At 63.5% G+C, this 18,816-nt stretch overlaps 1 protein-coding gene across 11 annotated transcripts in view; it reads left to right on the top strand.

Annotated features, from left to right (window-relative positions):
* Positions 1-18,816, top strand: part of SBF1 (SET binding factor 1) — an 87,118-nt gene that overhangs the window by 60,748 nt on the left and 7,554 nt on the right. For 3 of the 11 annotated variants that reach the window (XM_071803583.1, XM_071803579.1, XM_065839221.2), the window contains 22 exons: positions 140-217; positions 979-1,092; positions 3,326-3,454; positions 3,642-3,740; positions 4,540-4,744; positions 5,077-5,189; positions 5,647-5,796; positions 5,909-5,977; positions 6,868-7,026; positions 7,206-7,465; positions 8,202-8,374; positions 9,110-9,183; positions 9,283-9,478; positions 9,843-9,970; positions 11,086-11,261; positions 12,084-12,161; positions 14,421-14,557; positions 16,114-16,321; positions 16,857-17,053; positions 17,154-17,291; positions 18,368-18,460; positions 18,707-18,784. In XM_071803583.1, the coding sequence (XP_071659684.1) occupies positions 140-217; positions 979-1,092; positions 3,326-3,454; positions 3,642-3,740; positions 4,540-4,744; positions 5,077-5,189; positions 5,647-5,796; positions 5,909-5,977; positions 6,868-7,026; positions 7,206-7,465; positions 8,202-8,374; positions 9,110-9,183; positions 9,283-9,478; positions 9,843-9,970; positions 11,086-11,261; positions 12,084-12,161; positions 14,421-14,557; positions 16,114-16,321; positions 16,857-17,053; positions 17,154-17,291; positions 18,368-18,460; positions 18,707-18,784 (3,052 nt within the window). The remainder of the gene's footprint in view (positions 1-139; positions 218-978; positions 1,093-3,325; positions 3,455-3,641; positions 3,741-4,539; positions 4,745-5,076; positions 5,190-5,646; positions 5,797-5,908; positions 5,978-6,867; positions 7,027-7,205; positions 7,466-8,201; positions 8,375-9,109; positions 9,184-9,282; positions 9,479-9,842; positions 9,971-11,085; positions 11,262-12,083; positions 12,162-14,420; positions 14,558-16,113; positions 16,322-16,856; positions 17,054-17,153; positions 17,292-18,367; positions 18,461-18,706; positions 18,785-18,816) is intronic. The other 8 variants (XM_071803580.1, XM_065839230.2, XM_071803586.1 and 5 more) reach the window with 6 other exon arrangements.

Raw genomic sequence — 18,816 nt, 5'->3', positions numbered from 1 at the left:
CAGCCCCATGGTGCTGAGCCCCCAGGTCCCCATAGGAGCAGCTCCCCCTCCCCACTGGGGATGCTGCTTCCCCTTTTCCAGCTGTGAGCACAGAGACCCCCAGCCCAGGCTGAGGGAGCTTTGTGCGTTATCTGTGCAGGTCCTGGACCCCGAGCTGGAGGTGGCGGATCTCGCGTTCCCCCCTTCGACCATTTCCGCCTCTTCTCTCAAAATGCAGGTGAGTGGAGTGGGGAGGAAGGGGAGCCCCTCACGGAGTCACAGAATGTTACGGGTTGGAAGGGACCTCAAAAGCCCATCCAGTCCCGGCCAGACACCCCGTTCCTTGGGCATGGCGGTGTGGTTCCAGGCCTGTGTCCATCTCGGTGCTGCTGAGGTGAAGAGGCAGAGGCGTCCCTGCCGGGACACCGGGGCCTGGCGGCCGGCAGGGCCTGGCAGGGGCCGGCCCATGGATGGGGCTGTGGGTTTGCTGCCGTGCTGGGGGCAAACACCGAATGTTTGAGGGCTTGAGCAAACCTGGGGACTGTGAGATCCCATGTCCCCATCAAGGCTGCTGGGGAGGGGGACACAGCAGGGAACCCCGGCTGCCACGACCCCTTCTCCCTGGAATCTTTGCCCTGCTCAGCAGATGCTGCCCCCAACACGTGGTTTGATCCCCTCACCTCTGTGCTGGGCGTAGAGTCATAGAATCACAGAATCATTTTGGTTGGAAGAGACCTTTAACATCATCGGGTCCAACCGTAACCTAAACCTGGGACTAACCCGTGTCCCTGTGTGCTGGCTCGACTGCACCCTCTGCCTGAGCACGCCGTGACCATGCCGTGACCGCACTGTGACCACACTTGTGACCACGCTGTGGCCATGCCGTGACCACGTTGTGACCATGCCGTGACCGCGCCGTGACCATGCCATGACCACGCCGTGACCGCGCCGTGACCATGCCGTGACTGCGCTGTGACCGTGCTGTCCTTCTCTTGTCAGGACAAGGAGATCCGCGCCGTCTTCCTCCGCTTGTTTGCACAGCTGCTGCAGGGTTACCGCTGGTGTCTGCACATCATCCGCATCCATCCCGAGCCCGTCATCCGGTTCCACAAGGTGAGGCACCGGCACGGCCCCGGTGTGCGGGGCGGGGGCACCGCGGGGCTCTGAGCAGGGGAGGCAGTGCCAGGGAAAACGGTGCTGCTGGAGCGGTGGGAGCTGCATGAGGAAGAGTGCGGGCAGCAGCTCAGGGAGGTTGTTCCTCCCCACCTGCAGAACTGGGCCCAGTGCTGGGCTCCCCGGTTCCAGAAGGACAAGGAGTCACTGCAGAGAGTCCAGGGAGGGACAGGAAGATGCTGAGGGGTCTGGAGCATCTTTGTGTGAGGAAAGGCTGGGAGAGCTGGGGCTGCTGAGCTGGAGAAGAGAAGCTGAGAGGGATGTGATCAATGGTCAATATGTCAGGGGGGGTGTCAGAGGATGGAGCAGACTCTGTTCAGTGGTGCCCAGCGCCAGGGTGAGGGGCAACGGGCACAGACTGAACCACAGGAGGCTCCATGTGAACATGAGCAGAACCTTGTTTGCTGGGAGGTGCCAGAGCCTGGCCCAGGCTGCCCAGAGCGGGTGTGGAGTCTCCTTCTCTGAGCCATTCAAAGCCCTGGGATCCTGTGTGATCTGCTCTGGGACCCTGCGTGAGCAGTGGGGCTGGGGACCTGCAGAGCTCCTGCAGCACAAACAGCCCGGGGGGCTTCTGGGACCTCTCCTGCTCCACTCCCGGGTCCCCCTGCATCCCTTGTTTGTCTCTGACCATCCCGAGGTCTGGTGGGTCAGATGTCTCTTCCCTCTTCGTGCCCGTGTGTGTCTCGATGCAGCACAGCTGCTGTCCCGTGTGCTGGCAGCAGCCTCTGGGGCTCACATGAGGTGTCCACATGGCCTGGCCTGAAGCTGGGAATTGTCTGAAGATCTTGGAAGAGAGAAAAGGCAGGACCAGGCTTCCCCAACATGTCTGGAGTGTTTGGTGCAGCAGAAAGGCTGGCAGGGCAGGGGGAGCGGGGAGAACCTTGGAGTTTTTGGATGTCCATGGAGGAGACTCCACACAGGAGAATCACAGAATCACGTTGGTTGGAAAAGCCCCTCGAGCTCATGGAGTCCAACCATAACCCACCCTGTCCCTGCCCCATGTCCTGAGAACCTCCTGTCCGTCTGTCCAGCCCTCCAGGGATGGTGACTCCAGCACTGCCCTGGGCAGCCTGTTCCAATGCCCCACAGCCCTTTGGGGAAGAAATTGTTCCCACATCCAACCTCAACCTCCCCTGGCGCAACTTGAGGCCGTTTCCTCTGCTCCTGGCGCTTGTTCCTGGGGAGCAGAGAAGGCGGCACGTGGGGAGCAGAGGGACCTGAGCGCTGCAGCTCAGCGTGGCCACAGCACCGCCAGGTTGCTCAGAACAGGCAGGACAGCTGCTCCTGAAGGCGCCCCCAGCTCATCGGCCAAGGGGAAGGGCCTGTGGGTTTTCTGCCAACACAAGAAACCTGGTGCTCCCTTTGTGGTGTTGGTGAGAGGCTCCTTGAAAACCGAATTTGGGGAAGAAATGGGATAAACAAGTGTTGTTCGGGATCATAGAATCAGAGAATGGCTTGGGTTGAAAGGACCAGCTCCCCCAGCCCCCTGCCATGACAGGGAGTTCTTCAGCAGCTCAGGTTGCTCAGAGCCCCGTCCAGCCTGGCCTGGGATGTCTCCAGGGATGGTTCATCCACCACCTCTCTGGGAACCTGGGCCAGGCTCTCACCACCCTCAGGGCAACAATTCCTTCCTCATGTCCAGCCTGAATCTCCCTCCTTTAGTTTAAAACCATCACCCCTTGTCCTGTCACAACAGGCCCTGCTCTAAAGTCTGTCCCCATCTTTCTTATCAACGCCTTTTAAGTCCAGAAAGGCCGCACTAATGTCTCCCTGGAGCTTCTCTTCTCCAGCTGAACAGCCCAGCTCTCTCACCTGTCCCCAGCAGAGCTGCTCCAGCCTCGGGTCATTCCTGGGGCTGCTCTGGCCCCTCAGGTCCCTGTCACAGGTGCCAGCACAGTCCTGTGGCCGCTGTGTCCCTGTGTGCACCGGGGCGGGTGCTGAAGCTCCTCGCTGGCCGCTGCTGGTCCCTGCTGCAGACGTTGTCTCTGCCGCGGGCCGGAGCTGCAGGTTTCTGCACAAACCCTGTCCCTGCACTTGCACAGGACGGGGAAGGAGGTGCCGCGGTGCCCCTGCTGCGCGGGTGCTGTCCCTTGCTGCGGTATCAGTGTCACCTGCGCTGCCGGCTCAGCAGGACGCAGGCCATGGCTGCTGACGGTTTGCTCCCCCCTTGCAGGCAGCCTTCCTGGGGCAGCGGGGGCTGACGGAGGACGACTTCCTCACCAAGGTGCTGGAGGGGATGGCGTTCGCCGGCTTCGTGACCGAGCGAGGGGCCCCGTACCGCTCCATCGACCTGTTCGATGAGGTGAGCGACCGTTTGGGAGCCATCCCCTGTCCTGTTGTCCCTTTGCTCTGCTGAGCTCGCCCGTCCCCCCGAGGGACGGAGCTGGGGACCTGCTGCGACGCTGCGTTGTGCCTGGGGAGCAGCTGGGGTACGGGAGGGTGGCCGCATCCTGCCCAGGTGCCGCTCTCAGCCGGCTCTTCTCCCCCAGCTCGTGGCTTACGAGGTGAAGCGGATGCGCGCCGAGGAGGGGAACAAGCAGAAAATACTGCGGCACATCAAGGAGCTGGCGGAGAAACTCTACAAAAACGTGAGTCCGGGGGAACCACGTGCGGGATGGGGACACTCTGGCTGGAGCTGACACTCATGGTGCACGATCCCATCCCACCCACGCTGCTGGGTGCGGTGGGGCACCTGCTGATGCTCCAGAAAGTGTCTGGGCTGGCGTGAGCTGTTCCCAGGAGCAGGGTTCATAGAAGCACAGAATCACAGATGGTTTGTGCTGAAGGACCTTCCCAGCTCCCCCAGCCCCCCTGCCATGACAGGGACATCTTCAGCAGCTCAGGGTGCTCAGAGCCCGTCCAGCCTGGCCTGGGATGTCTCCAGGGATGGTTCATCCACCACCTCTCTGGGAACCTGGGCCAGGCTCTCACCACCCTCAGGGCAACAATTTCTTCCTCATGTCTGTCCTGAATCTCCCTCCTTTAGTTTAAACCATCACCCCTTGTCCTGTCACAACAGGCCCTGCTCAAAAGTCTGTCCCCATCTTTCTTATGGGCCCTTTTAAGTACAGAAAGACCACCATAAGGTCTCCCTGGAGTTCTGTTCTCCAGCTGAACAGCCCAACTCTCAACCTGTCCCCAGCAGAGCTGTTCCAGCCTCAGATCATTTTCATGGCCTCCTCTGGCCCATCTCCCAGTCCTCGTGGCTGCTGGGAGCGGATGGTGCTGGCGCTGCTCCCGGACAGCACGCGGGGCTGCGGGTCCCAGGGGTTGTAGGTGCGGGCTGGGGGAGCCTTGGCCCTCGGAGCAGCAGCGGTTGCCGCAGGACGTGGCTGGGAGGGCACGCGTGATGGCCCTGAGACTGAACACAACCTCCCGCCGCTCCAGGAGAACCCGTACCCCGCCGTGACCATGCACAAGGTGCAGAAGCCCACGGAAGGCTGTCACCTGCGCCTCCACCAGAAGCCTTTTCCCCGTCTGGATGAGGGGATGGTGCAGTGGATCATCGACCAGGCCACCGCCAAGCTGCAGACGGCTCCTCCGGCTGTGAAGGCGGAGAAGAAATGCATGGTGCCATCGGGACCCCCCATCGGTAGGTGTGCCCTGCGGTGGGAAACGCTGCTGGGGGGAGCCTTACCGTGGCGGTGCGGGCTCTTTCTCACATCCCAGGGTCCGTGTGAGCAAAGTGTGGGTCGTGCTGCTGCCCTGGAGAAGCAGCAGCTCTGTCTCCATGAGCTTCTGCCCCTTGGGCTGCTTAGAGCTCCCTGGAGCCCACCAGCCAGCACAAGGGGATAGCTGGAGCCCCCAAAGTGTCCTTCCTTCCAGCATGAGCTCCTGGAGCCCCGAGCCCTGCCCACGCGGAGCGGGGATGGGGACACCCGTCTGTCCTGCCCTGGCTGATCTGACGGGCGCTTCTCTCCCCAGCTGCCATCATGGAGCGCAACGGCAACGCCCTGGCCAACAGCGCCCGGCGCCTGGAGGTCGTCAGGAACTGCATCTCCTACGTCTTCGAGAACAAGATGTTAGAAGCCAAAAAGGTGAGGGGGGTCCTGAGGAGTTGGTGGTTGGGGGGAGGAGCAGGGGGTTGCTCTGCTGCTGTGACAGGCTGGAGGGGACACCCCCCGTGTCCCGGTCTGTGCTCACCAGCTCCATTCCCACATGTTCACGTTTGCTGTTTCTCCTTGTGTGTCCCTGGGCTTTTGGCTGGTGGCCCCGCTGTGCCAGCTTAGCACTATTCTGCACTTCCCGCTGCCCCTCGGGGTCTGTCCCGCGGAGGTGACCGGGCCGGGGACCTCCCTGGGACCGCAGGGCTCAGCTCCAGCTGCCCAGACGGGGCTTTGCGCTGGTTTGCCCTGTCCTGGGAACACCCTGGGGTCAGCCAGCACGTGTAGCTCCTGCCGCACCCCCTCGCTGGGCCGCCCTTGACCTCGCCGTCTGGACGGAGCTCCGCGGGGCCGCGTTGTTCCGCGCGGTGACGTCCCCTGTCCCCGGCAGCTGTTCCCCGCGGTGCTGCGCGCCATGAAGGGCCGGGCGGCGCGGCACTGCCTGACCCAGGAGCTGAACCTGCACGTGCAGCAGAACCGGGCCGTGCTGGACCACCAGCAGTTTGACTTCATCATCCGCATGATGAACTGCTGCTTGCAGGTAGGAGGGGCCGGGGCGTCCCTTGGGAAGGAGCGCGTGTCCCCGCGTGGGACCGCAGCGGGATTTGGGGTGTTGCGGTGGATCCTCCCGTGACCTCCGCTCCCTTCCGCAGGACTGCACGGCCATGGACGAGCACGGGATCGCAGCCGCGCTCCTGCCGCTGGTCACCGCGTTCTGCCGAGTGAGTCCCCACGCCGTCCCCACCCCCTGTACGGCCCTCGCCAACTCGGGGCTCCCTGGAGGCCACGGAGGCTGAGAGCCGGCACGGCGGCCGGGCTGGGGCAGGTTGTCCCCTCGGTGCTCCTCAGAGTGACGGGGTCCTGCCCAGTAGCCCCCAGCCCCTGGCAGCGTGGCCAGGCTGGCTGTGCTGGTCTCTGGGCTCCCCAGGTGGCTGGAACACCCTTGCGGAGGGTGCTCGGAAATGGGGGCTGCTCTCAAGTGCCGGTTTGATCTGTTGGTCAAGCCGGGCTGAGAGAAGATTCTGCCTCCCAAAAGTGCCTGTAGTGTGAAGTTGTTCAACCTGGAGAAGAGAAGCTCTGGGGAGACCTTAGTGCAGCCTTTCTGGACTGGAAAGGGCCGACAAGAAAGATGGGGACAGACTTTAGAGCAGGGCCTGTTGTGACAGGACAAGGGGTGATGGTTTAAACTAAAGGAGGGAGGTTCAAACTAGGAAGGAAGAATCATTGTCCCTGAGGGTGGTGAGAGCCTGGCCCAGGTTCCCAGAGAGGTGGTGGATGAACCATCCCTGGAGACATCCCAGGCCAGGCTGGACGGGCTCTGAGCAACCTGAGCTGCTGAAGATGTCCCTGTCATGGCAGGGGGGCTGGGGGAGCTGGGGAGGTCCCTTCAACCCAAACCATCTGTGATTCTGTGATTCAGTGAGGCCCCATGGGGCTCTGGTGGGTGCTGAGCAAGGACTGGTGCAGGAGCTCTGGCGCCAGGTCCCTCCGTCCTGCCCCAGGGAATGTCACCTTTCCCAGCAGGAGGCCAGAGCGAGGACCAGCGGGAGGGGAGAGCTTGGCACAGAGGCCACGTTTGTCTGAAACTCTTTTCCACCTTCTGCTTCCTCAGAAACTGAGCCCGGGCATCACGCAGTTCGCCTACAGCTGCGTGCAGGAGCACGTGGTGTGGACCAACATCCAGTTCTGGGAGGCCATGTTCTACTGCGACGTGCAGAACCACATCCGAGCCTTGTACCTGGACAACAACGAGGAGAACCACGCGGACGAGGTGAGGAGGTGGCAGGGGCGTCCCTGGAGCTCTGCAGAAGCAGCTCTGCCCGAAGGTCCGCGGGCTGATAACGGAGCTGAACCGCGTAGCTGGTGCTGGGAGGTGCCTGTGGGAACGGCGCGGTGAAGGCTGGTGGCCTCCTGCTCATGCAGACTGACATCTCCTTCACGCTCCTTCAGGAGAGCACGGAGGGCCCCCAGGAAGCCAAGTCTGCCCTGGAGATCGCGTCGGAGCAGCTGAGGCTCTGGCCCACCATGAGCCGAGAGAAGCAGCAGGAGCTGATCCAGAAGGAGGAGAGCACGGTGTTCAGCCAGGCCATCCACTATGCCAACCGCATGAGCTACCTGCTGCTGCCGCTGGACACCAGCAAGAACCGCCTGCTCCGCAGCTCGGGGCTGGGCGACGTGGAGAGCGTCAGCAACAGCTTCGTCACCAACAGGTGAGCAGGGCTCTGCGGGGCTGGGGACACAGGATAGAAAGGAGATAAAGTGCTGGAGGGTGTCCAGGGGAGGCCATGAATTGGTGAAGGTTTGGAGGGGAAGCCGTGTGAGCAGCGGCTGCAGTCCCTGGGTTTGCTCAGCTGGAGCAGAGCAGACTGAGGGCAGAGCCCATGGGCTGCAGGTTCCTCAGCAGGAGCAGGAGGGGCAGGGTGAGCTCTGCTCTGTGACAGTGACAGAGCCCAGGGAACGGCAGCAGATGTGCCAGGGAGGGTCAGTGGGACATGAGGCAAAGGTTCTTCCCCAGAGGTGCTGGACACTGAACAGGCTCCCAGGGAGGTGTCACGGCCCAACCTGACAGTGTTCAAGCAGAGACTGGACAGCGTCCTCAGACACACGGGGTGACCTGTGGGGTGTCCTGGGCAGGGACAGCAGTTGGACTCCGTGATCCTGTGGGTTCTTCCAGCTCAGGGCACTCTGTGGTTCTGTGAGGGCTGGAACCCTTGCTAGGGCCATGCCACAGGGACACCAGAGCAACCTGAACTGGGGACAGGAGCTCCTGTACCCGGGGTGTCCAGCTGCCCTCAGGACCAATGCAGGTGGCAGTACCAGGGGTGTCGTATATCAAGAGTAGAAGCTCCTCGGGGTTCATACCGAGAGTGGAAAGTCCCCCGGGCTCTGCTGGGTGGGACCCAGCACAGAGGTGTTCTGGGCTGACAGCCCTGCTCCTGTCGGCAGCATCGCGGGCAGCGTGGCAGAGAGCTACGACACAGAAAGCGGCTTTGAGGATGCCGAGAGCTCCGACGTGGCCAACTACGTGGTGCGATTCATCAACCGCTTTGTGGACAAAGTCTGCACGGAGAGCGGAGTCACCAACGAGCACCTCAAGGGGCTGCATGTCATGATCCCTGGTAGGACGCCATGTGTCAGCTCTGGGGTGTGGGCGGCTGTGGGATCTCTCTGGGGATCCTTAGGGATCAGCACGGGGGCTGCTCAGGAGGAGGGTGGGAAGGAAGCGGTGGGAATGCCAGGAGAAGGTGCACACAGTGCTATGGGACGGGTTAGTGCCCGATGGGCAGCATGTGGGACGGGGCTTTGCTTGTGGTGTCTGACTTCACATTCCCCCTGCGCTGGGACCTGGGGAGCCAAACCGCCAATCCTGGGGGCAGTTCTGGGCCCCTCACACCAAGAAAGAGCTTGAGGTGCTGGAGCGAGTGGAGAGAAGGGAACGGAGCTGGTGAGGGGCTGGAGCACAAGTGTGATGGGAGCGGCTGAGGGACCTGGGGGGTTCAACTGGAGAACAGGAGCTGAGGGGAGACCTTCTGATCTCTGAACTGCCTGAAAGGAGCTTGGAGCCAGGGGGGTCGGGCTCTGCTCCCCGGGAACAAGCGCCAGGAGCAGAGGAAACGGCCTCAAGTTGCACCAGGGGAGGTTGAGGTTGGATGTGGGAGCAATTTCTTCCCCAAAGGGCTGTGGGGCATTGGAACAGGCTGCCCAGGGCAGTGCTGGAGTCACCATCCCTGGAGCGCTGGACAGACGGATGTGAGGTTCTCAGGACATGGGGCAGGGCCAGGGGTCGGGAACAGTTGGACTCGGTGATCTGGAGAGTCTCTTCCCTCCAAAATGACTCTGTCATTTGTCTGCAGACATTGTGCAGATGCACATAGAGACGCTGGATGCCGTGCACAGGGAGAGCAAGCGGCTTCCTCCCATCCAGAAGGTACAGATGGGCCCGTGGCAACTGGGGGGGTTCCAGTGCTGTGTGGGGCCCCTGCCGCGGGCTGCATGGACCTCAACCTCCTCTCGTCCCTCCCCGTAGCCAAAGCTGCTGCGCCCCAACCTGCTGGTGGGTGAGGAGTGTGTGATGGAGGGGCTGCGCGTGTACCTCATGCCTGACGGGCGGGAAGAAGCTGCCGGAGGGAATATCGGGGGTCCCCCCCTCCTCCCTGCCGAAGGAGCCATCTTCCTCACCACGTACCGCATCATCTTCAAAGGCACTCCCACCGACCCGCTGGGTGAGCGGCTGGTGTGCGTGTGTCCCCGTGCTCAGGGCGGGGGTCCTGCGAGGGTGGTGGGAGCAGGAGTTGGTGGCAATGGCTCCAGCCTTGGGGGAGTGAGCAGCACTGGGCTGTGCTGGGGCTGCTGCAGCCACCATGAGCTCGGTGGTTGCTCCCAGTGCTGCAGAAGGGGAGGCTGCTGAAGTACTGGTGCCTGTCCCAGCTGTCACCTACAAGTCGCCATGGGCTGGCTGGAGCGTGTCCAGCCTGTTCCTGGCCACCTCCTTCCGCGGGCTCTCTCTGGTCGTGACCACCAAGATGGTCCCGCTGGCCTGGGCTGGGCAGCAGGACGTGGCTGACCTGTCCCCATGCTTGTCCCCAGTGGGGGAGCAGGTGGTGATCCGGTCCTTCCCCATCGCCTCGCTGACCAAAGAGAAGAAGATCAACGTCCAGGCGCAGGTGGATCAGTTCATCCAGGAGGGCTTGCAGCTGCGCTCCTGCACATTCCAGGTGAGACGCCCCGGGGCTGGGGCTGCTCCTTTGGTTGAGGAGCACGCTGGTGGTGGGACACAGCGGGTACGTGGCCGTGGCAGCCACCGTCACCCAGGTTTGGGGGTGATTCTCCTGGGGGGACCAAAGCCAACCTGTGCAGCAGGGGACAGTGCACCCCAGGGGACAGGGCTGGAGGCCCCTTGCAGAGGAAGGAGCAGGCTCTGGTCTGAGGATCACAGATGGTTTGGGTTGAAGGGACCTGCCCAGCTCCCCCAGCCCCCCTGCCATGACAGGGACATCTTCAGCAGCTCAGGTTGCTCAGAGCCCCGTCCAGCCTGGCCTGGGATGTCTCCAGGGATGGTTCATCCACCACCTCTCTGGGAACCTGGGCCAGGCTCTCACCACCCTCAGGGGGAAGAATTTCTTCCTTAGATCTGATCTAAATCTCCCTCTTTCAGTTCAAAGCCATTGTCCCTTGTCCTTTCTCTCCCTGCCCTTGTAAAAGTCCCTCTCCAGCTTTCCTGTAGGTCCCTTTAGGTACCAGAGGCTGCTCTGAGGTCTCCCCAGAGCTTCTCTCCCCCATTTGAACACCCCAACTCTCAACCCGTCCCCCAGCAGAGCAGCTCCCCTCGCAGTCCTGCTGTACGCAGGAGCACGTTCCCTCTCAATATCTGGAGGCTCCTTTCCATCTGCTCCAGTGTCGGCTGGAGCCCGAGGGGCTGAGACGTCCCCATGCGTCACCCTGGGCGCTGGTTCTGCAAAACCTTGTAGCAGGTTTTGGGGAGAGAAATACAGCAGGGAGAGGTGTCAATGGGAGCGGGTTTTAAGCGTTTTGCATGCTTGAGGGACGTGTGGGGATGGAGCAGCGCTCGGAGGAGAGCACCTAAAGCACCACCGCTCAGAGCTGCAGTGCCCGGGCTCTGGGGACATCGCGGTGCCGGGTACAGAGCTGTGCCCAGGAGGAAGGAGCTTGGATGGAGGAGCTGGCACGCAGGGACAGGGCAGCCTGTGCCCGGTGCTGTCCCTGCTCCCAACCAGGACCCGAGCTCTGCCCTGTGCCGTGGGACAATCCTGTCCCCATCCCCTGGCCCAGCCGTGACCGACCCGTCAGGCTGTCCCTGCTGTCCCCGCAGCTGCTGAAGATCGCCTTCGACGAGGAGGTGGCTTCGGACAGCGCCGAGATCTTCAGGAAGCACCTGCACAAGCTGCGCTACCCCCAGCACGTGCGCGGCACCTTCGCCTTCACCGTGGGCCAGTCCCCCAAGCAAGCCATGCAGCCCAAGGCCAAGGAGAAGAACCCGTCGCTCAGGTACCGTGGGGAACAGCCCTGGGATGCACTTGACCTTTCAGGCACCACGGGGCTCCTCTTCCCCCTCGGCAGCAAGCAGCAGAGTGGGGGACACCGGGACATGCTGGGGCACAGGCTCCTGAGCAGGAGGTGGGGGTCCCTGAGCCCCCGTGGCTCAGACCTCTCCTTGTGTGAGATCTCCCCTTGGTTTTGGAGGGGACATGCTGCGGGGCCAGACACAGCTTCCGAACCCCCTGCTGAAACTTCAGAGCCGGGTGTTTGCTCCCGTGGTGTTCCCTGCCCCCTGCCCACGCCAAACCAGCGCAGGGCCGAGGAGGCAGCTCAGGGAGAGGTTCACAGAACCCCGGCCCCCAGGCTGTTTGTGCTGCAGGAGCTCTGCAGGTCCCCAGCCCCACTGCTCACGCAGGGTCCCAGAGCAGATCACACAGGATCCCAGGGCTTTGAATGGCTCAGAGAAGGAGACTCCACACCCGCTCTGGGCAGCCTGGGCCAGGCTCTGGCACCTCCCAGCAAACAAGGTTCTGCTCATGTTCACATGGAGCCTCCTGTGGTTCAGTCTGTGCCCATTGCCCCTCACCCTGGCGCTGGGCACCACTGAACAGAGTCTGCTCCATCTAACACCCACCCTGCAGATGTTTATGGCACGAGCAGCTCCAGCGGGCAGGCGGGCGGGCTGTGCCGTGCCGGGGGCCGCGGGGAAGCTGTGGTGCTGCCCTGGCCAGGCCCTGCTGTGCGCTCGGGGTCGGCGATGCTGTGGCGCTGCGGTGGCTGCTGGTGCTTGCTGTGCCCGACTGAGCGTCTCTCCGTGTGTTTGTGACTCAGCTCCCAGCAGGTCACCGATATCTTCCAGGGCCTGACAGTGGGGGTCATGTCCCTCGGGCACCTTGGCCATTCAACCACGTAAGATGCCTTCAGCCTGGGCGGGGGCTTGCACGGTGGCGTTGGTGCAGCTGTGACCGTCACCGCTGCCGGGGCGGCTGCTCGCCGGCTCTGCATGCGCAGGTGCTGGGCTGTCACCGGGGCGCTGGGCTGGCACCAGGGTGCCCGTGCCGGGCTGCAGACGGCTGGGCCGGTTTGGGGTGCGGGTTCTCAGCACCGCAGCACTGCAGGTGGGTGATCCTGGTGCTCCGCAGCACTCCGTGGAGCCCAGGACATGGCGAGGGAGCTGTGCCAGTACCGCTGACCTCCAGAGAGCCTGGAGCTGCCGAGCCCAGCTCCGGCCTGGGGACAGTCACGGAGTCTGTCCCAACTTGCAAGATGTGCTGTGTCACCCCCTCCACGTCCGCTTTTAGTGCCACACAGTGTCTGCAGAACTTGTTCCCCTGGGTAGAATTTCCCCCTGTTCCCAGTCTCGGACCTGAGCGTTTGTTCTCAGGGTTTGTTCTTCCTCGGTCCCAACGCTCTCCCTCCCCTGGTAAACGTAGGGAGGGTTGGATTTTCTCACCATAGGCTTTGCAAAGCAGAACAGGACACCTCCTGGGCTCGCTGTCCCCATCCTGGTATGGGGAATTCCTAACAATCTGCATCAGCATAGCTGTTCTCCTGCTTGGATGCGGCCCTTTCCTGGCTGCTCTATCTCCCATGTCTCCTTGGTTTGTTCCCCTTGGAGCCCGGGGGTCACCAGGCTGCTGATGGGTGATGTGTTCCCCTTGGAGCCTGGGGTCACTGGAGGGGTGACGGGTGATGTGTTCCCCTTGGATCCTGGGGTCACCGGGGTGGTGACAGGTGATGTGTTCCCCTTGGAGCCTGGGGTCACTGGAGGGGTGACGGGTGATGTGTTCCCCTTGGAGCCTGGGGTCACTGGAGGGGTGACAGGTGATGTGTTCCCCTTGGAGCCTGGGGTCACTGGAGGGGACGGGTGATGTGTTCCCCTTGGAGCCCGGGGTCACCGGGGCAGTGACGGGTGATGTGTTCCCCTTGGAGCCCGGGGTCACTGGAGGGGTGACGGGTGATGTGTTCCCCTTGGAGCCCGGGGTCACCGGGGCGGTGACGGGTGATGTGTTCCCCTTGGAGCCCGGGGTCACTGGAGGGGTGACGGGTGATGTGTTCCCCTTGGAGCCCGGGGTCACCGGGGCGGTGACGGGTGGTGCTGTGTGCGGGTGGCTGTTCCTGCCCCCAGGAGTTCTCTCCGCAGCTCCGTCCTGCGCAGCCTGTTCTGCCCGATCATTCTGTGATTCTGTGATAATCCCCCGTGGGTTTTGGACGGTCCCTTCCCTGTGTTCTCTGGGCTGCCCTGTCCCTGTCCCTTACTCAGCACGGGGCAGGTCCCCTCTGTCCGGGGAGCAGCCGCCCCCTGTCCGGCCAGCCTGGCAGCTTCCCTGCAGTGGGTCCCTGGTCCCTGCAGTGGGTCCCTGGTCCCTGCAGTGGGTCCCTGGTCCCTGCACTGCATCCCTGGTCCCTGTGGGATCCCTGGTCTCTACAGTGGCTCCCTGGTCCCTGCGGTGGCTCCCTGGTCCCTGCGATTGATCCCCGGTCCCTGCAGTGGGTCCTCTGGTCCCTGCAGTGGGTCCTCTGGTCCCTGCAGTGGGTCCCTGGTCCCTGTGGGATCCCTGGTCCGTGCAGTGGCTCCCTGGTCCCTGTCGTGGATCCCTGGTCTCTACAGTGGCTCCCTGGTCCCTGTGGTGGATCCCTGGTCTCTACAGTGGCTCCCTGGTCCCTGTGGTGGATCCCTGGTCTCTACAGTGGCTCCCTGGTCCCCGCAGCGGGTCCCTGGTCCCTGCGGTGGATCCCTGGTCCCTGCAGTGACCCAGAGCCCACCTCTTTCAGGGACATGCCTGTGGGAGCCCCGATGTGGAGGTGATGGCGTTAGAGCCCAGGACAAGGCTGCTGTCCCCTCGGGTCGGGAGGGGACCCCTGGGTGCCCCGTCCAGCCTCCCGGTGCCCCCAGGGAGGGCAGGTGCTGTGGGCTCGGTGCCCTCCTGCAGCCCAGGAGCCCCCTCCTCCTGCTGGGGAGGCCGCAGGTGACATCTTCTCTCCTGTGGTGACAGTGGCTTCGACCCCGCGCCTGCAGCCGGTGGTGGGGACGCTGCTGTCTCTGCTTCGCTCTGGGTGTGACGGACTCTCGGTGTCTCTGCCCCTCAGGGGCTGCTCTGCTGGCCGTGCTGGGCTGTGGTCACCGGAGGTGGTGTCCCCAGCCCTCAGCTGCTGCTCTGCTTCCAGGACACTCTCCAAAAACCTGGTGAAAAACGCCAAGAAAACCATCGGCCGCCAGTACGTGACGCGAAAGAAATACACACCGCCCATGTGGGAGCAGCGGAGCAGCCAGCACTTCCCCGAGGACGAGGACGAGATCTCAGGTTGGGAGCACCCCGAGCGGGGACAGGAGCCATGGGGAACGGGGACAGGAGCCATGGGGAACAGGTGTTTGTTGGAGCAGGAGCATCTTCCAGCAGGGAGACCTCTCGGCCATCGCTCTGCAGGGAGCAGGTGTGGGAGTGTCCCTGGAGCAGGGGGTTGTCACCATGGTCCCCTCTCTTGGTCCTCAATGCTCTGCCAGCTCTCGGCTGCTGTTGGTGGCTGCTCAGCAGCTCCACGTAGCCCCAAGACCTGGTGAACCGGGTGGAGAGGAGGGAGCTCCATGCTCTGCGGCCTCAGCTTCTCACTCTTTGAACTGCCTAAAGGAGCTTGGAGCCAGGGGGGTCGGGCTCTGCTCCCCAGGAACAAGCGCCAGGAGCAGAGGAAACGGCCTCAAGTTGCGCCAGGGGAGGTTGAGGTTGGATGTGGGAACAATTTCTTCCCCAAAGGGCTGTGGGGCATTGGAACAGGCTGCCCAGGGCAGTGCTGGAGTCACCATCCCTGGAGGGCTGGACAGACGGACAGGAGGTTCTCAGGACACGAGGCAGGGACAGGGTGGGTTTTGGGTGGACTCAGTGATCTGGAGGGGCTTTTCCATCCAAGGCGATTCTGTGATTCAGCTCCTCAGGTGGAGTCACAGATTGGAGCTGCACGAGGCAGGTTAGGTCAGATATGAGAAGAGCTTGACTGGTTTGAGAGTCACACAGGACTGGAGGGGACAGGAGTCCTCGCGTTGCAGGTGTCACCCTTCCCAGCTGGCCTGTTGGAGAGGATGTGGTGGATGGGTTTATGGTGTCACTGGGCAGCGGTGCCTGTGGGGACCCCTCGCTCCAGCGCATGGGGCTGGTCCATCAGACACGGCTGATGTTGTGCCTTCTGTGCACTGAGACACTTTGGATTCTGCTCGTCCTGTTTGCTCCCCGGTTTGTTTGCAGCACTTTGCAGCTCGACATCTGCCCCAAACCCGCGACTCTCCGCTCTGCCCCTCGTTTCACTTCTCAGCAAAAGCATCACCTGCGTTCAGACCTGGAGATGCTTGAGATCCGCTGTTCTCCTCCGGTTCTGGCGTTGGGGATGCGTCAGGAGTGTTGGGCAGTGGCTGGGGACGGCAGTCCCTGCAGGCTGTGTCACCTAGTGGGGACCGAGCCCTTGCCCATGTTGTCCCCTCTCCTGGAGGTTGCTGTCCCCCGAGGGCAGAGCTGGGACCGGTGTGATGGAGCAGCTGGGGCCAGACCTGTGCTGGGTTCTTCCTCATCTCTCAGTGGGGTCAAGTGGTGTGAAAGCACCAAATAAACCCGTTCTAGCATCACTACCAAGGCAAATGCCTTTGCTTGGTGTTTTTAACCTCCCAAGTGAGGCTCCAGCCCCAAAGCTTGGTGCCAACGCTTGGATGGGGCAGCCGAGCGCTCCCGTACCATGTGGCAGTGGTGGGATGGGGTCCCTGCCCTGTCCCATCTCTGCCGTCAGGAGGTCCCTCCAGCCCAGCCGTCCCCTCTGGCTGCACGGGGACACCGCGTCTGTGCCCAGGACAGACCCAGACCCCCCTTTGTCCCCGCAGTGTCTGAAGAGATGGACAGAAGCACTTTGACCCCCACCACCACCATCAAACCTTCGGACAAGATGACCATCAACCACTTGGTGGAGCGAGCCTGCTGCCGCGACTACCAGCGCCTGGGGCTGGGCACCCTCAGCAGCAGCCTCACCCGCTCCAAGAACGAGCCCTTCCGCATCTCCACCGTCAACCGCATGTACGCCATTTGCCGGAGGTGAGCACCAGGGGACAGCAGGGGGTCCTCAGGGCCACCAGGGTGATCCGAGACTGGAACAGCTCTGCTGGGGACAGGCTGAGAGAGCTGGGCTGTTCAGCTGGAGAACAGAAGCTCTGGGGAGACCTTAGTGCGGCCTTTCTGGACTGAAAAGGGGTCAAGAAGAAAGATGGGGACAGACTTTAGAGCAGGGCCTGTTGTGACAGGACAAGGGGTGATGGTTTAAACTAAAGGAGGGAGATTCAGGCCGGACATGAGGAAGGAATTGTTGCCCTGAGGGTGGTGAGAGCCTGGCCCAGGTTCCCAGAGAGGTGGTGGATGAACCATCCCTGGAGACATCCCAGGCCAGGCTGGACGGGGCTCTGAGCACCCTGAGCTGCTGAAGATGTCCCTGTCATGGCAGGGGGGCTGGGGGAGCTGGGATGGTCCCTTCAACCCAAACCAGCTGTGACTCCGTGGTTCCTGATTTGTGGAGCAGCGGGAGGGCTGGCGCTGGGTCCCGCCAGGCTCTGCAGAGCCTCTGCTCTCTCCGCAGCTACCCCGGGCTGCTCATCGTGCCCCAGAGCATCCAGGACAACACGATCCAGCGCATCTCCCGCTGCTACCGCCAGAACCGCTTCCCCGTGGTCTGCTGGCGCAACTCGCGCACCAAGGCCGTGCTGCTGCGCTCGGGGGGGCTGCACGGCAAGGGCGTCGTGGGGCTCTTCAAGTCCCAGAACGCTCCCACCGCAGGTGCCCGTCGCCCCCACCCCCAGCAGCGCCGGGGGGTGCAGACCCCTGCCCGGGTCCGGTGGCGGTGGCAGCGCGGTGACGCTGGTGGCTGTGCTGGCAGGCCCCTCGCAGACCGACTCCACCAGTCTGGAGCAGGAGAAGTACCTGCAGGCCGTGGTCAACTCCATGCCGCACTACGCCGACGCCGGCGGGCGCAACACGCTCAGCGGCTTCACCTCCGCGCACATGAGCAGCTCAGGTGAGGAGCGCGGTCCCGGGGGGTCACGGGGCTGGTGCTGGTGTGTGGGGCTCAGCCGTGAGTCCTGCTGCCCTCTCGGAGCCAGGGCAGGCAGGTGAGCTGCTGTCCCCGTCCCCCACGCTGGAGGAAGCAGCAGAACCTTCCCAGTGCACACTCTGGAGCTCCCACCATGTGCTCCAGAGCTCCCACTGCACTCTCCGGAGCTCCCACCATGCGCTCCGGAGCTCCCAGTGCGCTTTCCGGAGCTCCCACCATGCGCTCCAGAGCTCCCACCATGCGCTCCAGAGCTCCCAGTGCACTCTGCGGAGCTCCCATCGCGCGCTCCAGAGCTCCCAGTGCCAGCTGGGCCGCTGTGGCTGGTGGTGGGGATGGGTTTTGGGAAGCCCTGCAGCTGCGAGCGCTGGGAGCTCCCGGCTGAGCTGGGACCCCGGTGCTGGGGGGACGGGCCCTGGTAACCGGGATCTCGGCACTGTCCGTGCCAGCGGTGCCGCAGTCTGTCCCAGGACGCCTCGGTAAGTCTCTGCCTCCCTCGCTCTCTGGGCAGAGCCGCCTGTGGCTGCCCCACCATGTCCCACTGTCACCCATCATCTGTCCCAGCCATTCCACCCTGTGGGTGCTGCAGAGGTGACCAGGGCCAGAGGGACCGTGGGGGTCCCAGCCGGGGCTCCCCCCAGCCTGGGGAGGAGAGGACTTGCCGAAAGCCCCCAGGGCCTCTCCCCAGATGTCAGGGGATGTGCCCAGGGCTGTGGCTGAAGGCGGGAGGGTCAGAGCAGCCGATGACCCAACATGTGGAGTCCATAGAGCCGCAGGGGCTGCGGGGCTGCTGGGCGATGCCCCCTGCTGCCAAACACGCGGCGCAGAGCTGCGGGGGCCGAGCCCCCTCACGCTGCCGCACCAGGTGCCTTTTTGCGGTGGCTGGGAGGTGTTTCCCGCACGCTGGTGCCCTGGTCTCCCGCTTGCTGCCGCCGTCTGGCCCCTTCCCCTCCCTCCCGAGCACCTGGCGGGGGGAACACGGCGGGAGGGCCCCCCGGAGCAGCCCAGCCATGCCCGGAGCTGACGTTGTGTTGGTGCTACAGATTTCTCCGACAAGAGGCAGCCTAAGCTGGGATCGCTCATGAAGCAGGTGATGGGAGGGAAGGACGAAGGGCCCGGTTCTGTTAGCCGCGGAGGTGAGGACGTGCGAGCGAGCACTGCGCCACGGGCCTCGCCGGGCCCCGGCTCGGGCAGCAGCCGTAGAGTAGACACTTCCAGCTCCCCGCTCGCTCCTGCCGCGGGGCAGCCGCAGGGGGGCGGGAGGGACCCGCTGCAGCACCCCACAGCCATCTCGCCCTCATCCTCCCGTCCCCATCATCGCTCCGGTCGCTCATCCCGCTCCCCGGGCTCTCGCTGAGGTTTGTTCCGTCCTGTGCTCTCAGGGCTCGCTCACAGAGCTCGGGTCATCACCCTCTCCACCCCCAAGTGCGTGTCGCCGAAGGGCCGCGAGACGCCCCGAGGTACGGAACCGCCTGCCCCCCACACGGGTGCT

This window comes from Patagioenas fasciata, chromosome 1, assembly GCF_037038585.1.
Source record: "Patagioenas fasciata isolate bPatFas1 chromosome 1, bPatFas1.hap1, whole genome shotgun sequence".
Taxonomy (NCBI): Eukaryota; Metazoa; Chordata; class Aves; order Columbiformes; family Columbidae; genus Patagioenas; species Patagioenas fasciata.
This window is presented reverse-complemented; position numbering and strand designations above follow the sequence as displayed.